Source organism: Mus caroli, unplaced genomic scaffold, assembly GCF_978045245.1.
Source record: "Mus caroli unplaced genomic scaffold, Mus_caroli_1 scaffold_2, whole genome shotgun sequence".
Taxonomy (NCBI): domain Eukaryota; kingdom Metazoa; phylum Chordata; class Mammalia; order Rodentia; family Muridae; genus Mus; species Mus caroli.
Window position 1 is genome coordinate 155,721,664 of NW_028227257.1, and position 14,412 is coordinate 155,736,075.

Consider the following 14,412-nt stretch of genomic DNA (forward strand, 5'->3'; position numbering starts at 1 on the left):
AGTGCGCGCGGCGCCCGCCCGCGCCCGCAGCGCCACCCCCTGTCTGGGGACCCGCGCGGGGTCCACGGGGCGGGGCCAGTCTCCTAGCCGCCCCTCGATCCACGCCTGGTCTGGCGTCGGCTCCCTGTGTCGACCTCCCAGCTAGCTACCAGCTGGTCAGAATCCCCGTGCGGACAAGATTCCCTTGCCTCTTGGCTGATCCCCTGAGGGGCCAAATCCTCCCCCCCCCTCAATTTTGTAAGGGAAATCTTCATGTTTTACTCCCTCATTTTGAGCCTCACAATGCCGAGCGAGCAGGGGTTCCAGCGTTCCATTTGTGTATCAGTTACCTTTCAAGCTCTGAAAGGGCAGGGTCCTTTAACTTCAAACCCCGACACACCCCCTGTGTGAACGCCGGGAGTTTTCCAATTCACTGACGTATCCACACAAGGATTCGTCAAAGAGGGCGTTGGGACAGCAAAAGGGACAAGGGTTTTTGAGTGGATACCAGAAGAGTGGACACACAGGGAACTGGGGCAGTCACAGGAAGCTCAGAAGTTTCATGGACTGGAGATGGAGACTTGGAAATACCAGGTATAGGTTGGCAGTCCGCGTGTAGGGTGGAGGGCCCACTGTGCACACTCACCTGCCTAGGGTGGGGTAGCCCTTTCTTGGATCTCATCAGGTCAGCACGTGCTTCTATGTCTCACAGTTATGTACTAAACTGACCCCACCCAGCAGAGGCCCCATTCCTTTCATCCTCCTCCTCCTACCTGGTCCTCTTCTACCTGGGCTACACCTTTGCCTCGGGGTGGAGGGGTGTGGGGGGGGATCCGTGAGGAAAAGACTAAAGACACACTCTGATGACATGGTGTTTACATGTTCAGAATGCCCTCTCATGGCCACCATGCATAACACTGAGTCCTATGCCTGACCCTGGAAAGTCCAGATTTTCTTCAGGCTACAGCCCCTTTCTGTACAATTGGACGAATGGAACAGTGTTCCTTGAGAGCCAAAGCTGGGCCAGACTTTACAGTTCTGCGGAACCATTGGTCCACTTCAGGGCTCCTTCAGCAAGACAATGTGAGAGGAGGGGTCAGGTGCTGAGTTGTAGAGGGGAGGCGTTCCGTGGAAACCTGGCACGCATGCATGATGTTGGCCAACTCAGATAACTGCGGACAGAGAAAGGAGTGAGCCAGCCCACCGTTCCCCGGAGGGCTCGGCTCACTTACCCATTCACTCAGCATGTGCGCAAGGCCACCTACCGCCCCACCCTCTGCCGAGGGTCCCGCCCCATGAAACGAAGCCACGCCCCGTAGGAGAATAAGGTTCCCCTACCCCTACCCCCCCCAACTCCACGGCCGTTCTGAGCTGAGCGGTATGAGCCAAGGATCAGTCCAAACCCGGTCCTTAGGAAACCCTGGAGCGCGGAGGCTTCTGGGGAATTAAGTTTTCCACTGAGCACCTCGGCCTGGTTTACGCATGCTCCCGGCTAGGGGCGGAGTCTAAAGGGGCGATGAGCAAGATTAAGGGAGCTTGTGTAAACTCTGGTTTTCTCCTTTATTAAGCTTGTTTCCCCCAGACCCATTTCCTTTTACTTGCTAAGTTGCTCGAACTCTTGTCTCGACCTGACTGACTGGCTCTACGCAGTCTTAATCAGTCACCCTGGCTTGCAGACCCTGTCCTACTTGATGTCCTTCCTGGTGTTTTCCTGACTGGAGTCTGAGCCTGTCCCGCTGGTTGCAGACCCAGGGAAGCCCACTGTTGTCTCTACCCTAGCCCCACCGTCACTCTTCGTGCCCTCTGTGGGCAAGGAGATGAAGCTGCAAAAGCAGAAGGGTGCCAGGGCCAAGAATGGGTGCTGGGAACAGAAAACGGCACCTGGGGGGCGGCGGGGGGGGGGGGTTCTTTCATCCCAACTAGCAACACAAAAAAGGAGCTGAAAATGTCACTGTATCTGAAGTTCATGTAAGATAAGTAAAGTGTATCTGCGAAGTTGTGTCAAACTTATTATTATTATTAAAGTGGAAATCTTCCAAGTAGTTTTAATTGTCTTGTGCACTCAAACATCTCAGTATGTGTTGGTGGCAAGGAGGAGCTCAGAACAGTGGCAGAAGAGATGTAAGTCATGGCTGGGTAGCCCCAGCACCTCTGAAGACCCCAGAATCTGAAGGCCTGCCTCTACTTCCTTTCTGGGGCCATGACCCAAGGAGGTTGGGCATGCTCAGATGAATCGTGATTGAGTCATCCCAGATTGGCAAATGCCCCTTAAAGTCCAAGCCTTGGCCTCCACCCATCGGGGAATGAGGGGTGACTGGCTGTTGTGCTCTAGTTGTTGAGGCCTCTTAGGATCTTGGGAACCCCATCTTTAAGCTCCACCCCAAGGCCCCACCCCTCTCTAGGAGGGAAAAGGCACTTGCTGGTAGCTCTGCTCACAGGCACTGAGACCTGGAGCTGGAGGACTAAGAAGACAGACGGCTGCTGCTTGCCACAGGTGAGTCCTTGTCTAGATACTGACCTGTACTTTACAGGTTCTTCCTGGGCAGCCCCTGCTCTCCCCTGGACGCTCATTAGTGCCTTCTAGCCTTTTGTCCCCATTCCAGCTGCATCCTGGAGCATTTCTTGGATACTTGATGGAGGGTGGTAACTGGGTACTTGGGCCTACCTCCAATACACATAGGCCTTGCACATAGATGCCTTCGGGATATGGCTCTCCAAGGGCAGACTCCTCTTAAATGGGTGTCTTCTTAGGTGACAGGCTCTCAAGCAGCTTTTTTCTTTCTGCTCACCCCTGCAGCCTGGACCATGGACCCCCATGAGATGGTTGTGAAGAATCCATATGCCCACATCAGCATTCCTCGGGCTCACCTGCGCTCTGACCTGGGGCAGCAGTTAGAGGAGGTTCCTTCTTCATCTTCCTCCTCTGAGACTCAGCCTCTACCTTCAGGAACATGTATCCCAGAGCCAGTGGGCTTCTTACAAACTACTGAAGCCCCCGGGCCCAAAGGTATCAAGGGCATCAAGGGTACTGCTCCTGAGCACGGCCAGCAGACCTGGCAGTCACCCTGCAATCCCTATAGCAGTGGGCAACGTCCGTCGGGACTGACTTATGCTGGCCTGCCACCTGTAGGGCGTGGTGATGACATTGCCCACCACTGCTGCTGCTGCCCTTGCTGCTCCTGCTGCCACTGTCCTCGCTTCTGCCGTTGTCACAGCTGTTGTGTCGTCTCCTAGCTGACTATTGAACCTCCAGGGCTGTGCAGCCCAGGTTTCTGCTCAGTGCCAAAGTGGTACTGGACATCAGGAGCAGCCGTTGTCATGAGCATCAGCCATTTCCTGCCCTGAGCAGGGGAGCCTGTCCACCAGGAAGGTTCAACTGGAGCCTTCTGGAATAGGGTTCCAGCCACTAGCCATGTTGGCAACAACAGGGACACCCTTCACGTCCTGCAAGACTTTGGCAATAAAGCAGGATGAGCGTTGTGCCCGTGACTGCTTTTTGTTTTGTTTTGTTTTGTTTTGTTTTCAAGACAGGGTTTCTCTGTGTAGCCCTGGCTGTCCTGGAGCTCACTCTGTAGACCAGGCTAGCCTCGAACTCAGAAATCTGCCTGCCTCTGCCTCCCAAGTGCTGGGATCAAAGGTGTGTGCCACCACTGCCTGGTCGTGACTGCTGTTTTACAGAGGCCCTTTTGGGAGAGGGTCCTAGTCTGGACAACTACTTTCATCCTCAACATATACAAATAAAATCTCCCCAACAGGCTCCCAAACTCTGTGGGATCTTCCAGAGACTGGAAAGATTTAGAGACTGCCTCATGATACCCATAATTTATGGACCTGGCAGGTCTCAGTCTGCCCAGGGGCTTGTAGGTGGCAATATGTCCACTGCCCTGAGCCAGTTCCCTGTACTCCCTAAGGCTCAAGCTGAAAGAGTAAACAAGGCTAACCTTGAGTCACAGGCAGGAGGGTGCCATGCATGCCACTGCTGGGGGCCCTGAGAAAGTATTCTAGAGGGGAATCAGATTGGAGGACTCTTGGTAGGTGGAGCTGATGTTAGCAGGTTTCAGGGAGTGGGAGCACAAGGGTGCAGGACCCAGAATCCAGCCCTGCCCAATGTGAGTCACCTCCCAGTCCCAGCCAGGGCATGCTCCTGTTTCCCACAAAATGTAATTCCTGAAGTCTAGAGCTCTGTTTCTGTCATAATTTGAGTGATCTATACTAGACCTTGAAGATGAGGCAGGGAAGGGTTGAGGGGAATACTCTCTTCTTGTCTGTCCAAGCAGTGTAAGATGTCTGTTGGGGGCCATGAATGAGATTCCAGGATAGGGAGTGTGCCAGGAAGCCAACCCTGGCAGCCAGGTGTTTCCGGGGCAGGGCAGAGCCACACACCACATGGAGAGGAAGAGCTGGCCTCACAAGACAAACTAGTCCTCTCGAAGTCGGCCATCCCCTGATTGCAAAGACAGGTCATATAAGAGGACAGCCTAGATGTGTAGTGTGTCAAGGTCTCCAGGTATGAGCAGATAGGTCATAGCCCCGAGTCACCTTTCCAAGCTCTTTGTCCCCTGTTCTAGTAAAGGCCAGTACTGGAACCCGTTTGACCAGTCTTAAAGGCAGACTGCCAAGGGAGTGGGTAAAAGTGAGTAAGGAGGGTTGGTCTGCCCTTGGCTTTCTTGTAGCAACCCCTTTTGTGCAGTTCTAGAGGCCCTGACAACCTATCCCAACACAAGTGTGTCTCCCTAGTTCTTCACTGTCTTCAGGCCTCATCATAGGGAAGGAACACCAAGGCCGCTTCCCTGAACTGTCTTCCTGGACTATTGCAAAGGCTGTGGGTCTGAAGGGCAGCCAACAGGGAGGTGCTTTTGATGAGCAGGGGGAGTGCTGTGGGGATGATGGGTGTGAACACTTTGTGTTCAAGTGCCACCTCAGGACCAATGGGCTGGCTACTGCCTGGGACATCAGAGTAGAGCCATGCTAGGGAGAGAGGAAGATGATGCTGAGAGGTGCCACAATTTACCAAGAATATGCATGCACTCTACTCTGGAGTGGGTGGGGCAGGCTCCATGAAAGGTGATGTGAGCTGAGAGGCTAAAGAGTGGGCTTCGCCGGACAGTGTGTCTTATGCCTTTAATCCCAGCACTTGGGAGGCAGAGGCAGGTGGATTTCTGAGTTTGAGGCCAGCCTGGTCTACAGAGTGAGTTCCAGGACAGCCAGGGCTACACAGAGAAACCCTGTCTCAAAAAACAAAAAAAAAAAAAAAAGAGTGGGCTTCACTCTGGCAAAGCAGGAAGATATTACAATGTGGGGATCGGACGAGAAGAGGCTGATCCTGGGAGAAGAGTACAGAACGGGAGGACTTAGGTGTTGGGGACAGCTAGGGCAAAGAAAGACAAAGGCAAGTCTTTAGGAGTTATGAGGGGGAGTGGTCTGGGCAGCATCCTGTCATGAGGGGGCTGGCTCACCTTATCTCCTGCCCAGTGGGTGGTACATCAGATCCAGTTGCAGACGCTTTGTGACTGAAAGAGGAGCCCACTCTAGCTTGATGCTGCCACCACCTGCCTCCTGCCGTCTTGCCTGTGTAGATAGTAATGCGAGCCCAAGGAGGGAGCCATGAGGTGTCCAGGGTCCCCACCCCCTCCTCCAACAATCCTCTAGCTTGGAATAGCTTTCTGGTGAAGCGGATGCAGGTAAGAGAAGCCTGGGGTTCAGGAAGGCTAGGGGTGGGGGTAAGCAGGAGGGGCCACCGAGGGGTCTCAACAGTGGGATAGAGTGCTGTTTCAGCCAATGACCACAGAAACAAGAGATATGCCCAGACTTTATGAGAGCCTAAGACTACCACCTTCCCCCCAGGTGTGTAGGCACTGACTTTCTGGGGAGGCATTCTGGAGGCCAGCATGGGTCAAACTGTCACATAGGTGGTCACAGGAGAATTGTAGCTTGTGTTAGTGCTCTGTTGGTTCCCTCATACTGTCCCTAGGATGCTGCAGCCTGAAGGCCTCTATGCCTTGGAGGAGGGGACAGCCCTGACAGCCTCACGGAATGACTGCATCATCTGCTACTCTGCCTATGACCTCTCAGTACACTTGCCTCGACGTCTCTACTGTGGCCACACCTTCTGCCAGGCATGCATGCAGCGGCTGGATATGCCAGCCCACGAACAACACTGGATCCCCTGTCCACAGTGCCGACAAAGTACCCCTATGCCCCGTGGAGGGGTGACCATGTTGGACCTGGACCTGGCTGCCTTCTTGGCAGTTAAAGCTGAACGGGAACCATCAAAAATAGAACCCAGGTCCTCTGTCCCCCTCAAAGTCAACACTACCATCGCTCAGCAGCCAGCTGGACTCTACCCCACCTTGCGCCCCCAACCCCACTTCCCTCAGCCTGGATGCTGCTGCTGGGGTTGGGGAAGACTGTGCTGGTACCCCCCTGGGAACCCCGAAGTCTAAATTCTGGCCATCTCCACCCCCACAAAGGAAACTCTGCTTAGTAGTTTATCTACCTTGGATAGTACACAATGCAAACAGAACAGCCTGCTAGCAAGACAACTCTCCTATGACTGTACACAACCAAATATAGTGGTGTCACCTTGACCAGGAATATTTCGAGCCATAGCCTAAGGTCAGAGTCAATGGCCATGGTGCCATAAGACTGCACACTAGGCTGGGGAACTCCCATTCTACTGGCCTAGATTCTCGTACCTCAAAGTAGTCTGACCCTGGTTAGCCAGCATCCTGCTGTCTATGCCTCTTGTAAACCCAGGACTCAGCTGAGAGAATGGCTCCCAAGAGTCTGTGGGGGTGAGTGTATGGGCCTGGGCAGGGCCAGGCTATGGGTGTATGTAAGTGGCTGGCATCAGAGTAGGTCTTCCTCTCTATAAACATCCAGAGGTATGAATCAGGAGCGAGGGCAAGTTATCTCCTCTATCCCTGGAGTCTCATGTGTTACTGTCTATCCAACAATGCTCACTGAGCTCCTACCATGAGTCAGGCTCTGTTCTCTGTCTGCAGCACAGGTACCAAAGAGGGGTGCAATGGAGGGCTAGCTCTGACAAGGGGTCTTGACTGAGATCTCACTGCTCATTTTCCTATCTCAAGACTCTAAGCTTTCATCTACCACTGGTGACTATAATACAGACCCTTTAGTAGGTGATAGAGGCTACAGATGGCTGACAACCCCAAGACCAAAGCTGTAAGCTTCCATCCTGCTAGGAAGGCTGTATTCAGGAGGCCCTGGGAGGAGCCTCCTGGGCAGTGGGTGTAGGATGGGAGGCTAGAGAATTTGCTGAATAAACATTAAGAAGACTCCTTCCCTGGGCAAAGTCCCTCAAGCAGCTAGGTTGGGCACTGAGCAGAGAAGGCTGCTGGAACTTGCAGGGGAGGGCCTAGTCCTCATCCCAAGGTCTGGAAAGGGCCTGATCCACAAAAAGGGACATTTCACATGCATGTGCAGACAGGACAGTGCTCAACTGGGAAGAGATACTCAGATAAGGGTCGGGCAATGAGCTCTGCCCACCTCTTTCCATGCAGATAGAGATTCCAAGTCCTGGACCCCTGCTGGGCTCCCCAGAAAGCCCTTCTAGATCTGGCCCCACCCTTAAACTCAGATTTGAATCTGCTGACCTCGGAGCCTCCGTGCATTCCCAGGCCACCTGAGGAAATCCATCTTCCACACCCACCTGGTGCAAAGGGCTTCTCTCTTGTCTCTGTCAGGTGCTGAGATGAGCATGATAAGGTTTGCAGAGTTTGCAGCACAGAAAGAAGGAGAAGGGCAACTTTCTTGTGGGGTTTCTAGGCAGCCCCAGCCAGAATGACAGCATCCTGCCTGGGTGGTGTAGAATGTCTATTAAATGTATCCAATGCCTACTGGTGGCTGCAGTGTCTAGCTCTCTTTTGCTCCTGGCCAAATGTTGCCCATCTCTGGAAGAAGTTCCACCCTAAGAGAGTTGGGCTGGGGGCTCAGGACTCCTAGCCCTAGGATGACAAGGGTCTGAATAAGGAAGGCCTTGGGCCAGGCAGGGTCTCCCCTTGGGGGCCCCAGCTCCTGGGTAAACATTAATGGGGCTCCACACATAGCAGGTCATGTGCGCACCCGACAGATCTTTGACCTGCAGCTGTTCCCTCTGTGCCTCCTCCCTGCTGGTGCCCCCTCACCATACATGCAGGTAGGAGCTCCTAGAACCAGACCAAGCTCTAGGACACTGAGCCCAGAGCTTAGTGAGCATCAGGTCCAGGGTTTGGGCATCATTCTGAAACCCTAGGACCTTAGGGCAAGTGAGAAGAGCCTAGAGGCAGGTTGGAGGGAGGGGACACAAAGGACCCCTGGGCCTGAGCCCAATCACTGTGGAAGGACCCAGGGTAGACTAAGATTCAAAGAGTTCCAGAACCAGAGCCCATGGGGCCAGAGCTGCCAGGAGGGCCCTGACATGGGCAGGGGGCTCCCAAACTCTGCTCCTAAGTCTGGGGGGTGGGGCTCTTATCAAGCAAAGGCGTCACTTGTTTGGTATCAAATACCAAAGTCTAAGCTGGGACCATCTGCAGTGTCCTTACTGACACTTGATAGGCGAAATCCCAGGGTTCTCTATCTAGTCAGCGGCTACTTCCTGCCAGTGCCCTAGAACCCTGTACCCTTAGTCAGCTGTCAAACTTTCTTTCAGCAAAGACCAGTGAGGGAGCTGGGAAGCCAGTGTCCCATTTCTTCTGCCCCCTGAAACTAGACTGGGTTTGTCTGATAACCATCCGAGGTCACCGTATCCATCTGTCTGTGGTCAGAGGAAAAGGAGAACCACCAAGACCTGCAAGGTGTGGGGGGTGTGGCGGAGCAGCAGCTGCGGTTTCAGGTCAGGGGCCTGACTTTAGTCGGCTTGGTGGGATAGAGGGTGGAGTAAGAGGAACAACCAACTTGTACTGCCTTGCCCGCAGCAGAGCTAGGATTGGGCCTGGATCTTCCCCTTCTTGAAATCCATGCCGAATTCCCTCGCCGGTGGCCAGGTCCCCAACCCTACTCTGGATGCCTTTGACCTGGTGGACCGGAGTCTGAGAAATGCAGGTATTCGGTGTCCCTGGGTTCCTATCTCTTAGCAACTACCCTAGGCAAAAATGAAATTTCTCTAGCTTCCCTCTGGACATAGAGAGGTCTCTTTTCACCTCTGGCCTGAGCAGACTCATTTGATCCCTTCCCTATCCCTGCCTCTGCTTCTATACTCACCCATGGCCCCTTGGGTTGCCCCAGTCCCCTCCACTTCTCCTTCCTTTTGTCCTTCTCCTTGGGAATTCTACAAATAGCCCTACCTGACCTGACCCCTGCAGGAACCTCCGGTTCCATTCCAGGCTCGGAAGAGAGAGGTACAGACCCCTGGACCTTCTCTCCACTGAAGAACACTGACCAAATGAAAGGTAGGACCGGGGGTGTGACACAGCATACAAGCAGGCCCCAGCAAAGCATAGTCTGGGACTTAATAGAACCCACCTCCTAGAAACCCACATTGAAATGCTTGAGGAAACCTCCCCCAGCCAGCCGCTTATCTTCCTTTTACTCCCTTTCGATGGCTCCATTTCTGGGACTCCCCTTTCAAGGTCATGGGCCAAGTTATATGACAAAGGAACAAGGGAGGACAGAGAAAGGGACACAGTCTCTGCCTTGGGGAACTAATACAAGGGAAGATGTGGGTCCCTGCCCAATGGGACAGAAGGGAGATCCTGTGCTCTGCCTGAGAGGTGACAGAAAATATGGCCCCTGTTCTCAGAGAGCAAAGTGTGTGTGTGTGTGGGGGGGGTGTTGCTGGGCAGTAGTCAGCTGGTCAAAGATAGCCCTATCTGATGTCCCTAGAGGTTGGCATGGCCAGCAGGCTTCGCCGGGTGGTCAGCAGCTTTCTCAAGGCATGTGGACTCCTGGGAAGCCTCTACTTTTTCATCTGCTCCCTGGACATCCTCAGTTCTGCTTTCCAGCTACTAGGCAGTGAGTGGCCAGGGGGGAGGCCAGGGTAAGGGTGGGAGGTCGGTTCTTTACAGCCTTGTTGCATCTCCCTGTGGGGAATAGGCAAAATGGCTGGAGACATTTTCAAGGACAATGTGGTGCTGTCCAACCCTGTGTCGGGCTTGGTCATTGGTGTGCTGGTCACAGTCCTTGTCCAGAGCTCCAGCACATCTTCCTCTATCGTGGTCAGCATGGTGGCCTCTAAGTGTGAGTGCACCTCTTTTTCCCAGGGCAGCGGGGTGGGGGGTGAGGGCTGGTGAGCAGGAATTGCTGAAATGGCACCCCTACAGTGCTGACTGTCCAGGTGTCTGTGCCGATCATCATGGGCGTCAACGTGGGTACTTCGATCACCAGCACCCTGGTCTCAATGGCGCAGTCAGGGGACCGGGATGAATTTCAGAGGTGAGTACTGGCTGAAGAGCCAGACTGGTTCTGCCTTGGCCTCGGCGGAGGCTGCTTAGGCAGACAGCCTGCCCTGTGTGACTGCAGGGCCTTCAGTGGCTCGGCCGTGCATGGCATCTTCAACTGGCTCACAGTATTGGTATTGCTGCCGCTGGAGAGTGCCACCGCAGCATTAGAGAGACTGAGTGAACTGGCCCTGGGTGCTGCTAGCCTGCAGCCAGGGCAGCAGGCCCCCGACATCCTCAAGGCACTGACTCGGCCTTTCACACACCTCATCATCCAGGTGAGGACAGATGTACCAGAGGAAGGTACCTGTGCCTGGCTGATGGAGCAGGGCAGAAGCCCTGTGCCGGATGGGAGCAGAAGAGGGTTTAGGCTTTTATAATAGGCTGAGGGATAGGAATGCCTGACGACACATAACTGTGCCCCCTTTGTCTACCAGCTGGATAGCAGTGTGATAACCAGCGGTGTTACCAGCAACACCACTAACAGCAGCCTGATTAAGCATTGGTGTGGCTTCAGGGGGGAGACGGTGAGGTGCCTCTGACATGCTGAATCGTCCCGCCCACTTGATTGTGAGCCTTCTGAATCTCTCTCTGTCTTCCTACTGTGAGCCTGGCCTGAGTCCTCCCTATCCCTCAGCCCCAGGGAAGCAGTGAGGGATGTGGCCTCTTCAACTCTTGCACAGAGAGGAACAGCTCAGCATATCCAGAGGAGGACAGATTGCTCTGTGAGTGCCTTCCACCTGTCTCACCCCTACCCCGGTTCCAGGTCTGCCTCCCTCCGACTCACCACCGTCCCCTGCTACAGGCCATCACCTGTTTGCGGGCTCAAAACTCACAGACTTAGCTGTGGGCTTCATCCTGCTGGCGGGCTCGCTGCTGGTGCTCTGTGTCTGTCTGGTCCTCATCGTTAAACTGCTCAACTCTGTGCTGAAGGGTCGCATCGCACAGGCTGTGAAGACTGTTATCAATGCAGGTGGGTGTAAGGGTGCCCTGGGCCTGGGCTGGAAGACCAGGCAGGGATTTAAGAATGACCCAGCACCCGACCATGCACACCTGCAGATTTTCCCTTCCCCTTTGGCTGGCTCAGTGGCTATTTGGCTATCCTCGTTGGCGCAGGCCTAACCTTCTTGCTTCAGAGCAGTAGTGTCTTCACAGCAGCCATCGTGCCTCTCATGGGTGAGCCAAGGTGGGCAGTGGGCTTGGAGTTGGGGGAGATGAGCTGGGCCTCCTAGTAACCCTTCATTCCTCCAGGGGTTGGGGTGATTGACCTGGAACGGGCCTACCCCCTCTTCTTGGGTTCCAACATCGGCACCACCACCACAGCCCTGCTGGCTGCCTTAGCCAGCCCTGCAGACATGTTAATCTTCGCAGTTCAGGTACTAGCCTCAACCATTTCCTTTTTCACAGCACAGCCCAGGCTGGCTACGTCCCTAGCTCTCCCTGGGCTCCACTGACTGACCACAGGCCTGCAGCTCTACCTCTCAGACCCAGGGGGACATTGCAGGACCCCACAGCCTGAGTCTTAGTTCTTCCTTTCCACGACTGTTTTCCCAGAATGCCCTGTGGCCATCTATCATTAACAATCCCACAGATTCCCCGAAGGACCCCTGCTCCTCTGGCCCCTCCTCTGGTCCATACCTGCAATGTGATTCTTCCCAAATTCCCGTTTCTCCATGGACCAAGCTCCTGTCTTCCCAGACTCTGTCCTGGGGATGTTCCAGCTCAACTGTGCTAGCTTCATCATGCCGCCTGAACTGAGATACAGTTTTGCCTCTAAGTTGTCTCTCCCAGACCTCCCAGCTCTGGGCTTCAATCCTTTTCAAGCTCAGACTCTCTAAATCACCTAGTCTTTGGTCCACTGCCCCCACTCTAGATTCCCTCCTGCCTGGGACAGGATCAGGTTCTGAAATCTTGGATTGCATTGGCTGCTGCTATAGGGAAAACTGAGCCTAGCTCTCCCTGCGTCCCACTTGCATCCTTGTATCTGCCTCTGTATTATCTTTGTCACTTAGACCCTCCTGAGCCTGCACCATCCTCTCCAAGCCCCCTGGATTGTGCTCATTTACAGAAAGGCCATATGTCGTGCTCCCTACCAACCTCCCATTGTCTCTGATAGCAGCAGGGTTTTGTTACCACACACAGGTGCTGACACAGACCCCTATCTCCTAAAACACGGGCAGGAGGAATATGGTGAATACGAGCCTAACCTGGCTAGACGCTGCTGTACTACATGATCTGTCTGAATCACTCAGCAGGACACAGCAGACAAGCTTCAGACTTGACCAGAGCAGGAAAGGATAGTTTCTAAAGAGCCCAGAGCCCAGGTAGTCCAAGCTCCTTATGCCCTCTTGCCTTTCCTGCCTACCAGGTTGCTCTCATCCACTTCTTCTTCAACCTGGCTGGCATACTGCTGTGGTACCTGGTGCCTGTCTTGAGACTGCCAATTCCACTGGCCAAGCGCTTTGGAAACCTGACTGCCCAGTATCGCTGGGTGGCCATTGTCTACCTACTATTCACCTTCCTGCTGCTACCCCTAGCAGCCTTTGGACTTTCCCTGGCAGGGGGCGTAGTGCTGGCTGCAGTAGGGGGTCCTCTGGTGGGGCTGGTGCTCCTTATCATCCTGGTTAATGTCCTACAACAACACCGACCATCTTGGCTGCCTCGCTGTCTTCAATCCTGGGCCTGGCTGCCACTCTGGCTCCATTCTCTGGAGCCCTGGGACCGCCTGGTGACTGCTTGTTGCCCCTGCAGGGCCTGCAGCAACTCCCATATGAGCAGCAAAGTGGCTCACTGCTATGAGAACCCACAAGTCATAGCTTCTCAGCAGTTGTGAAAAGTGGGTACCATAGCCAGCTCCACTAGCTTCAGGGCACTGGAGGCGGGAGAGACCGCCTGCCAGTCCTCGCTAAGACAGAGGAGCAGGGCTCCACATGGATGTTTTAGTCTCTTGTATTCTCTCCTTTTCAAATAAACGAGGTGACTATTGAGGAGTGTCGACCTTCTCTCCTAGATGGGGTTGCCTATCCCGAAGCTGAGTGGAGATGGCCAAGCAGTGCCATGCTGCCCCTAGTGGAGACTAGAGATTAGGGTATTCCCCCACCCCACCCCACCCCAAGCCTGCAGCTTGTTTATTTCTGTAGTGGCTGGTGACAACCGGTTTACAGGAGCCCTTCCGGAAGAGCTGCCTGGAAAGGCTGGTCAGGGCAGAGAGCCCAAGTTCACGTCTCGAGGGAGCCTGAGATCCGCCAGCGATGGGTGTGAGAGAGCTGCAGTTAAGTATATGACTTTTATGAGTACATGAGTTGTGCAAGAGGCTGACTTTGCCATCTGCCGGCAAGCTTCATCAGGCATGGTCTCCCTAGCCACCAGGGGGCACCCTTCCTCCTGCCGGGATCCTAAACAGTGGGTTTGGACTAGGCCCTACCTCTGCCACCTTGATGCCCAGACTTGTCCAGGTAGCCTCCTAGGACTTGCCCATCTGGGTGAAAGGATATAAGGCCTAGACATCATTTTCTTTGCCTAGGTGGCTAAGAAAGGGCTTGGGAGAGGATGGGGCCCTGTTTGGAGCTCCTGCCCTCCTCCTTCTCGCCTCCTGCCAGATGATCTGGTTTTCAAACTGAAAGGTTTGTCCTACAGCCAACAGGTAACTGGACACCAGAGAAGAGGTGAAGACCTCTCCCCACCTCCTACAGCTTCAGGCTGTTCACAGCCTGAATCCCACCCCTCCCACACAACACCACCAAAAAGAAAGCAACCCGAAACATGTGGCCAACAGGACACACCGGTGTGAATTTTCTTGGCCTAAACTTTTCCTTGCACCCCCCAACCTCCAGGTTCACCTAGCTAGACTCTGAGTCAACAGGTATGGAGTCAGGGAGAGCCCGGAGAGCCATCCATTTATTGCCCAAGGGTTCTATCCTTATTGGGGTGTGTGTTGTTTTAAATTACTTTAGATTCACATGTATGAGTGGTTTTCTTTGGCTGCATTTTATGTATGTGTAGCACTTGTGCCTGGTGACATTGGAGGTCAGAAGGTGTCAGATCACCCAGATAGAGG

At 54.1% G+C, this 14,412-nt stretch overlaps 3 protein-coding genes across 7 annotated transcripts; all 3 read left to right on the plus strand.

Annotated features, from left to right (window-relative positions):
* Positions 1 to 2,177: 2,177 nt before the first annotated feature.
* Positions 2,178 to 3,406, plus strand: Cysrt1 (cysteine rich tail 1). The gene is made up of 2 exons (XM_021157069.2): positions 2,178 to 2,473; positions 2,777 to 3,406. Exon 2 carries the CDS (start codon positions 2,785 to 2,787, stop codon positions 3,211 to 3,213), a length of 429 nt encoding a protein of 142 aa, XP_021012728.1. The 5' UTR covers positions 2,178 to 2,473; positions 2,777 to 2,784; the 3' UTR covers positions 3,214 to 3,406.
* A 2,545-nt stretch (positions 3,407 to 5,951) lies between these two features.
* On the plus strand, positions 5,952 to 6,422 carry Rnf224 (ring finger protein 224). The gene has a single exon (XM_021155979.2). It carries the CDS (start codon positions 5,952 to 5,954, stop codon positions 6,420 to 6,422), a length of 471 nt encoding a protein of 156 aa, XP_021011638.1.
* A 1,658-nt stretch (positions 6,423 to 8,080) lies between these two features.
* On the plus strand, positions 8,081 to 13,325 carry Slc34a3 (solute carrier family 34 member 3). 5 transcript variants are annotated; one of them, XM_029474178.2, is made up of 14 exons: positions 8,081 to 8,137; positions 8,630 to 8,812; positions 8,898 to 9,021; positions 9,282 to 9,368; positions 9,802 to 9,930; positions 10,012 to 10,155; positions 10,239 to 10,350; positions 10,438 to 10,633; positions 10,793 to 10,882; positions 10,993 to 11,080; positions 11,161 to 11,328; positions 11,415 to 11,531; positions 11,607 to 11,731; positions 12,724 to 13,325. In XM_029474178.2, the coding sequence occupies exons 3-14, from the start codon at positions 8,937 to 8,939 to the stop codon at positions 13,186 to 13,188; spliced, it is 1,806 nt and encodes a 601-aa protein (XP_029330038.1). In that variant the 5' UTR covers positions 8,081 to 8,137; positions 8,630 to 8,812; positions 8,898 to 8,936; the 3' UTR covers positions 13,189 to 13,325. The 5 variants fall into 5 exon arrangements, with proteins under 5 accessions (XP_029330038.1, XP_029330044.1, XP_029330040.1 ...); XM_029474184.1 differs by having other exon boundaries at positions 9,303 to 9,368; XM_029474180.2 differs by having other exon boundaries at positions 8,630 to 8,774; positions 8,895 to 9,021.
* The last annotated feature ends 1,087 nt before the right edge of the window (positions 13,326 to 14,412 follow it).